Source organism: Prunus dulcis, chromosome 1, assembly GCF_902201215.1.
Source record: "Prunus dulcis chromosome 1, ALMONDv2, whole genome shotgun sequence".
In the NCBI taxonomy this organism is placed as follows: Eukaryota; Viridiplantae; Streptophyta; class Magnoliopsida; order Rosales; family Rosaceae; genus Prunus; species Prunus dulcis.
Window position 1 is genome coordinate 17,986,090 of NC_047650.1, and position 9,176 is coordinate 17,995,265.

The 9,176-nt window shown below is 38.8% G+C and overlaps 1 protein-coding gene across 1 annotated transcript; it reads left to right on the plus strand.

Moving 5' to 3' along the window:
- The first annotated feature begins 5,226 nt into the window (after window positions 1-5,226).
- Window positions 5,227-6,082, plus strand: LOC117615574. Its single transcript, XM_034344678.1, has 2 exons — window positions 5,227-5,578; window positions 5,736-6,082. The coding sequence occupies exons 1-2, from the start codon at window positions 5,227-5,229 to the stop codon at window positions 6,080-6,082; spliced, it is 699 nt and encodes a 232-aa protein (XP_034200569.1).
- Window positions 6,083-9,176: the final 3,094 nt, after the last annotated feature.

Below are 9,176 nucleotides of genomic sequence, written 5' to 3' on the forward strand. Positions count from 1 at the left end.
ACAATCTTCTTCTCAAGATACAATCTTCTTCTCATAGCTTCTCTTTGATAAAATACGAGCTCTACATCTGCTATCATGCTGTACTGGATTATCAGCTATGTCTCTTGCTGACTTGTTATCACAAAACAACTGCATGGTATCCTTTGGTTTAAAACCAAGTCCCCAAAGAAGTTTTCGGAGCCAAAGGATTTCACAGATTCCTTGAGCCATACCTCTATATTCGGCCTCAGCTGAAGACCGTGACACCACCTTCTGTTTTTTACTTCGCCATGTCACCAAATTCCCTCCAACGAAGGTAAAATATCCAGAAGTAGACCGTCTATCAGTTACATCACCTGCCCAATCTGCATCAGTAAACCCTTCAATCCTCAAATGCCCATTTTTTTTTATACAAGACTCTTTTTCCAGGTGCCGACTTCAAGTATGCCAAGATACGCAGAACAGCAGCCATATGATCCACACTCGGTGAATGCATGAATTGACTCACAACACTCACAGCGTATGCAATATCAGGACGAGTATGAGCCAAATAAATCAGTCTCCCTACAAGTCTCTGATATCTACCCTTATCAACTAGTTTCTGTTCTGGATCCAAACACAAATGATGCTTCTCAACAATAGGCGTCTCTACCGGCTTACATCCCAACATACCAGTTTCTTTTAATAAATCCAGTACATACTTACGTTGAGACAAGAAGATACCTTTTGACGAGCGAGCAACTTCAACTCCCAAGAAATACTTCAAATCCCCTAAGTCCTTCATCTCGAATTCGACCGCGAGATTTCCTTGCAACTTGGACATCTCATCAACGTCGTTTCCTGTTATAATCATGTCATCTACATAGATAATCAAGGCTGTTACTTTATTCTGTCTATGCTTCACAAACAAGGTGTGATCAGAATGACTCTGACAATATCCATTCTTTCTCATGACTTGAGTAAATCTACCAAACCATGCACGAGGCGATTGCTTAAGTCCATAGAGTGACTTACGCAACCGACATACTCCGGTGTTCCCACCATTGCTATATCCAGGAGGAAAATCCATATACACTTCTTCCTCCAAATTCCCATGGAGAAATGCATTCTTCACATCAAACTGTTTTAATGGCCAATCCATGTTTGCAGCTAAAGAGATAAGAACACGTACCGTATTCATCTTGGCAACCGGGGAGAAAGTCTCCTGGTAATCTACCCCATATGTTTGGGTATATCCTTTAGCCACCAACCTTGCTTTGTATCTGTCTACTGTTCCATCAACTTTATATTTAACTGTAAACACCCACCGACATCCCACTGTCTTCTTCCCTATGGGTAGCTTCATCACCTCCCAAGTAGTATTTTTTTGCAATGCCAACATTTCCTCATCCATTGCTTTTGCCCACTTTGGATCTTTTAGAGCTTCCTCCACTCGAGTTGGTACATGGATAGACTCCATATTACTTACCATAGTCTGACGCTCTGGTGCAAGCTTATTGCATGATACATAGTTGGCTATCGGATACTTCACCTTTCCTTCAGGAGAAAACCTATCAAGAGGCACACCTCGATTTTGTCTTGGCGGCAATTTATAAGTACCTACACTTGGATTAGTTACACAATCATTTACGATACTTACCTCAGGCATATTCAGAGAAGATGTATTGGGCGGCACTTCGGAACTAGAGAGAGAAGATGTATTGGGCGGCACTTCGGAACTAGAGAGAGAAGATGTACTAGGCTCCTCAATAAAGGGTATACTGGGCTCCGCACAAGGTTGTTCAACAGCAAGGTTCATCTCGATAGTAGCTTGCCGTGACTCTCCTAGTAGGGGCTTAGTACCAGATTCTACACGCTGTTCAATAGTCACATCTCCCCCTAGATCCAACCAACTCAGATTACCATCAGTGTTCTCCCCCTGGTGATCTGAAGTGGAAGGTACAAAAGTGTAGAAATAGTCTGTTTCAGAGAAAGTCACATCCATGGTTACATACATATGTCGGGTCCCAGGATGGTAACACTTATACCCTTTTTGGTGAGACGAGAAACCCACAAAGACACACCGTAGGGCACACGGATCCAATTTACTACGATGTATTTTCGGAATATGAACATAAGCCACACAACCAAATACTCGAGGAGTGAGAGTATTACTGGACACCACTGGAGCATGTTGAGTGAGGACCTGAATAGGTGTTTGAAATCCAACCACCCGAGAGGGCATACGATTAATGACATACACGGCATAAGTAACAGCTTCAGGCCAAAAACGTGGAGGAACCGAGGCCCCAAGGAGTAAGGCACGAGCTGTCTCCAAAATGTGACGATTTTTACGCTCTGCAACCCCATTTTGCTGTGGGGTATGCGGACATGTGGTTTCATGGAGAATCCCTTGACCACGGAGAAACTCCGACAACTCAAAATTAATGTATTCTCCTCCATTATCAGAACGTAGAACTTTAATAACGGAAGAATATTGCGTTTGAACCATCTGAGCAAATGACCGAAATATGGCACCAACATCACTTTTATTTTTCAACACATAAAGCCATGTCATACGAGTGCAATCATCAACAAATGTAACAAACCACCGAAGTCCAGAAGAAGTAACAACTGGAGAAGGCCCCCAAACATCGGAATGCACAAGATCAAATGGAAAATGTCTTTTATTCATACTAGGAGGAAACGAAGCACGATGGCTTTTAGCAAGAATACATACTTCACACTGTAAGTCTGATTCATTTATTCCACTAAATAAATGAGGCAACATACGCCTTAAATAGCTAAAGGATGCATGGCCTAATCGACGATGCAATAACCATACTTCTTGTAAATTACTATCACGGAGCACTCGGACTGCATGAGCTCTGCTAGGAACGACATCATCCACGTAGTACAACCCCTCTCTCTTAGTGCCACGCCCAATTATCTCCTTGGTCTGAATATCCTGAAGTAGACAAAAGGACGGATACATTAGAACAACACAATCCAATTGTTCAGTAAGCTGTGGTATGGAAAGTAAATGATGTGATAAAGATGGAACAAGCAAACATCGGTGTAAAGGGAGAGAGGCTGTGAGATACACGGTACCAGCACCAACAACAGGTGCTCGGGTACCATTAGCAGTTGCAATATATTCCCTGTGAGATGTTGTCATATATTGGAATACATTCTTATCGTATGTCATATGATCTGTTGCACCAGAGTCCAGAATCCAACCTGCATGATGCTCAGTGTCGGAGGCCAAAAAAACATGCCCTACAGTACCTATAGTGGAGGATGAATCACCATGGGTAGAACGAGTCAACAAAGTTTGACTCGGGTTATTGGAGATAGTCTCATCCTCCTTAGCTTTTGGTGGGGCAGTAGCCAAGGATGCACGGCCTCCATTATTTCCCCCACTCCCACGCTCCTTTGCACGTAGCTTCTTCTTCAATTATGGGAACCAATCAGGTACCCCATGCTTGGCAAAACACGTATCCTCAGTATGACGGGTTTGTCCACAGAAAGTACACTTCAAATCATCTTTATTTTCTCGGGTAAATGGACGAGAATTTAAAGATTGACTAGAAGGATTACTCAGACGAAAGGCAGCGGCGGGCCAAGAGACCATGGCCATGGATGGCAGCCCTCCTTGGTTGTTACTCCCACTCATCATGGTGGCATGTCTTTGTGCTTCACGCCGAACAACAGAAAACACTTCCTCAACAGATGGTAAGGGTTGAGTACGTAGAATATCACTACGTACTTTATCAAAGAGATCATCCAAACCTGCCAAAAAGGCATACACACGATCAATTTGAATCTCATCTCGAAGGGTCTTGAGATCCACTGCACACGCCATCTTGATTGGTCTCCTTTGATCTAACTCCTGCCAAACGGACTTGAGATCAGCGTAATACACACCAACCGGTCGGCCCTCTTGACGGAGTCTAAAGGATTGAACCTTTAATTCATAAATTTGAGAAATATCTGAACCATCATAATAGGTCCGAGCCACCTCTTCCCAAACTTCTTTAGCAGTACGTAGGTGAATAAAAAATCCCATGATAGCAGGTTCCATGGAATTGATCAACCACCCTTTTACGATTGCATTCCCTGTCTCCCATGTCTCATACCCAGCACTATTCTCAGCAGGTTCCTCGGTACTCCCTGTCACAAAGCCTTTCCTACCACGTCCAGCGATGTGCATCTCCAAAACTTTGGACCAAAGAGGATAATTTGATCCATTCAACTTCACTGTGTTTGGTACAGCAGACGCATCATTCTGAATAACAACAGGATTCAATACTGGAGTATTGGTTAGTGTACGAGAGCTACCCTCCAATTTCAAAACAGCACTATCTTCCAAAGAGGCCATCCTATCTTACGGTGCACAGCTCTTGATGTAGCAATCCACACGGTTCTGGAGGTAGTAATCCACACAGCACAGCCAAATCACACATGGCAATATCACACACACCCACACAGCCTGACGTTCTGCAAGGGAATATTGCAGAAAAGAAAGAGTCGGCCGTCAACAGCAACGGAAAAATATTCTAGGGTTACGGTAACCTAAGCTCTGATACCAAATAGAATTTTACGGGGTAATTTTCCATTGTATTACTTCCTTGAAATATATACACATACAATCCTTACTCTACAAGGAAACACTAATCAATAAAGGACACAACAATAAATCCTTCCTAATAAAGGACTCCTAATATTCACAATATATTTACATACTTATTTAAATAACTCACGTTTACAGAACCAAAATTTGATTGTTTCTCTTTATTCAGTTGTTGTGAATGTTTCTATTTCTTCCTAAGATTTATTCTCATATTGCTCTTATCATTGATATGTTAATTGTTTTGGTGATAGCCATGAGCGAAATTGTTTATTTCTAAAGTTGCCCACTCACACAATATGCCCTCATGTTTCAAACCTATTTGGTTTAGTTTGAACTTCTCTATATTTGTATTGTTGTAACGGGTCGAGTTTCATGACCTTGCTTTTACATATTTTCCCTCCTATTTGGGTTTTATGAGTTCAGAATTGATCACAAAAAAAACTATGTATTATGAATCTTTTTTTCTTCTTTCAATAATGAAACTACAATTGCATGCATGAATAACATAGTTGATCATTTTTTCTTGTTTTACTCTAATAACAAAATGTTTCTTGTCTCTCACATAGTTGTCATTTATGTTTTGCAAGGCATGTGCAAACTTGCTTAAGTTTTCATTAAATTTTCTTAATAGAATAATGTCTAATAATATGGATAAGTCATCACAAGTTGAATGTGGAGAAGAAAGCAAGAAACAAGGAAAGGCTCATTGGGATGATGAGGCTTTTGATGCATTTATCAAAATTTGTGTTGTTCAGACAATAGATGAAAATCGATCAGGTGGCCATTTTAGTAAGAAAGGATGGAAAAATGTTGTAAGGAAATTTAGTGAGTTGACTCAAAGGATCTACTCTCAAAAGCTTACAAATGGACTTGACTTAAGAAAGAATGGCAATTATGGACATCATTGGTTGGAAAATAGACTGGTCTGGGATCCTGTGAAGAAAACCAACAATGCTAGCAATGAATGGTGGGACAAAAAAAGTGAAGGTGAATTTCTTGTCATACAATTGAGTTATATTTCTCCCACTTGAAGCTAATATACATAGTTTTGTAAGAACTTATTCATTTAAGTTGATATTATTGTAGGGGAATCTTGAAGCATCAAAATTTTGAAAATGTGGATTGAAACATGATGATTAATTAGATATTTTATTTAGGGATATTGATGTCACAAGTGATGGAGCTTGGGCACCATCACAAGGTTTTGTACATAATGTTGAGAATGTACTACCTCGTCAAACTGAAAATAGTAATGAAGATGGTGACTATAGCTTGGAGAACGGTCTGGAGTTTAATGATGGGCTTGATAATATCGATGATGTTGAAACTTCTCCTAATATTGAAACTTTCCAACAAGATAAAGAACCGAAAAGAGAAAGGGATGGTAAGAAACCTGCAATTGGGGAGAAGGTGATAAAGCGATTATATTATATTTTAGAGTCAGTAGCAATTCGAAGTTCTAGAAATAACGACATGCTTGGTTGTACATAGCATTGAAGGAGTGATGCAAGTTGTAGAAGGCATACATGAAATTGTTGAGGATGATAAGGTTTTCGTGAAAGCTGCATATGTCTTGACTGAAAGAAAGAATAGAGAGATGTTTGTTGCATTGAGGCAAGCCAACCGACAAATTATGTGGCTTAGGAGTAAGAAAGTTTAAATTTAGTCTTGGTTACGGATGTTTTAAATGGTCACAAGATAAGGTGCCATGAACAATTTATGTGACAAGCCATGAAAAATTTAAATGGTCACAAGAGAAATTACGTGACAAGCTAACCGATAAATGGGTCATGGATGTTTTAAATGGTCACAAGATAAGGTGCTATGAACAATTTAGGATGGAAAAACATGTCTTCATAAAATTGTTAGAGACACTTACAAGTGCATATGATTTGAAAGAAGTTGGAGATATACCAGTAGTTGAGGCATTATTCCTCATCATTTTAGGTCATGGGTTCACTTATAGAATGGTTCAAGAAAGGTTCCAACATTCTGGTGAGACAATGTCAAAGTGGTTTGGGATAATTTTAGATGTTTTTTTTTTTTTTTCCATGGCTAGTTATATCATAAGTCCACAAGACCCACATTTTAGGAGAGTTCCGGGTAAAATAAAAGTTGATGATCGATATTGGCCATACTTCAAAGATTGCATAGGGGCAATTGATGGTACGCATATACCAGTGGTCATGCCTAGAGCAAGACAAGTACTCTAAATTGGAAGAAAAGGTATCACTACCCAAAGTGTTATGGTTGTATGGGATTTTAATATATGTTTTACATTTGTATGGGCCTTATGAAGACCAATTTTAAAGTTTCGTCATCCACCTACTGGTAACTAAATCTATCTTCTTCTTTTTTTCCTTCAAATCAAATATGTTTTAATTTATGATATAGTAAATGATGCTTACGTTGTTCATTGTTATTATAGGTAAATATTATCTAGTGGATTCAGGCTACCCACAAATGAACAGATATGTAGGTCCATATAAGGTTGAGCAATATCATCTTCTTGATTTTCTATGTGGAAGTTAACCAAGAGGGAAGAAAGAAATATTTAACATAAGCGTTCATCCTTAAGATGCAGAATAGAAAGAACTTTTGGTGTTTGGAAAAATAGTTGGAGAATGATACAACATATGCATAACTTTCCTATATTTGTTGTTCAACGGCTATTCATACCTTTATAAGATGTCATTTAATGACAGATCAAGAGTTTCGCCTGTTAGATATATGCCCTAGAAGCCAATATAAAATTGATAATTCTAAGAAAATAATATATAATAATCAAAGGGGCAAGAACGTTGCTTTAGATACATAATGTACACAAAGTAACAAGTCCATGGATTAAGATATAAATGGAAAGTGGTCTAAAGAAGTTAGATGCACGAGACCTTTCCATACATATAAATATTGTATCCTAAAATGTTCCTGGTCATAAGATTACCAATTGGACAATGGTGACCCACAAAGACTGGTACACATTATGTCTGCTCAATTGGGAGGATGACTAGTCTCAAGTCATTCGTGTAGAGACACTGAGACAGATGTGTAGGTGCTCTATAGAAGATGGAGTCCATTGAATGCGATCAACTCTAGAATTCTTGTATGCAAGTCCTACTTACAAGTGTCAAACAAGGAATTTTAAGTTGTGATAATGCAAATTAATCCTTAGACCTGAGACATCACAGTTGTCTTGTGTACATGTTGTTTCTCTTTGAGAGCATTATACGGTTGTATCAAAATGATGTGACTTAAAAGTGTTCGTCAGGATTCTCAGGGTGCACGTAGAGACAGGTGAATGTACAACAAGAAATCTCTGCTCTTAGTAAGAAGAGAGAATACTCTAAAGATATAATTCGTGAATCTCTGGCCAAAGTATTGGATGAAAATTGAAACAAGAACGTTTGTAATTTCATCAAATTGAACAATATAATCTACAGATGTCATATTAGGGATTTTAACACAAGTTTACCATATCCCGAGAATATGACATAGAGTATTGAATTAGAGAAGGATCAAATTGCATTGTAATCACAAACTGACTAAGTTCTCTAAATGAATTCTTTTTAGCTTTGGTAGACATGACACACTGCTAGGTGTCACTCATGGCTTGTGGAAGCCCTGTAAGGACTAATTATAATTAGCCTTCGCCAATAGTAAGAATTGTATGAAGGGATACAATTCACACTTGATTCAGAGTGAAGCATTCATACCCACAGCCTCGCTAATTAGAAACTATAAGATCGCACACCGAAAAATAATCGATTGAGAAATTAAGAAGAGAATGAATGATTTTGTGACTTGTCAAAGTAAATGTGAAAGTCAAAGGTTGAAGTCAAAAGTCAAAGGTCAAACAGTTGACCTAACACTTGACACGGTCAATTAAGGATGACCAAGACCAACACTCGTTAGACAAGTAAGTGATTAAATTAGTTAAGTCACTAGAGTAATTAAATTGTTCAATTAAAGTTATAAAACCTTAATTAAAGGTCCCATATGACTTGGAAATTCAAAAGGGATTTGACCATACGGACTTAGGCACATATGTGACACATTATAGGATTAATGTGTTGGACCAAGATAGCAAAAAGATGTCACACAAAGGGGGGTGTGGCTACACTAGGGCTTGGGGGTATTTTTGTCACTCTTGTGACATTTTTTATCCTATAAGTGTGTAGCTATGGTATCCTATCATCATACGGTTTTCAAGTTGGTGAAATTGGAAGAGAGAAAACATCAAGTTCTCTCTCCCTAACCCCTTCAATCTATCACATCAAGTGAGGGTGCTAGCACCACTCTTCACTTGTTGTCTACTCATTCTCTCATCCCATTCAATCCTTGGTGAAGAGCTTTGGGGAGGTGCATATCTTTGTACCTATTTGGAGAGGTACAAGGTGGAGAATCAACATCAAAGGGACCGCTTCCTCTACTTGAACACCATTCTAGTTTTAAGATTCACTCCAAGGGTATGAACATCTTATCTTTCTCTCAAATAGGATTTAGAGAGTCTTTGGTGCACACTTTCATAGACTTATAAAGATTGGGACCAAATGAGACTTGCATGAATTTCTAGTTTATTTAATGC

What these genes read in the sequence shown, in the direction of transcription:
- LOC117615574 (XM_034344678.1), top strand. Translation starts at nt 5,227, where the DNA reads ATGTCTAATAATATGGATAAGTCATCACAAGTTGAATGTGGAGAAGAA. An exon ending in GTGGGACAAAAAAAGTGAAG is followed by an intron (nt 5,579 to 5,735) that starts GTGAATTTCTTG and finishes ATGATTAATTAG; the next exon opens with ATATTTTATTTAGGGATATT.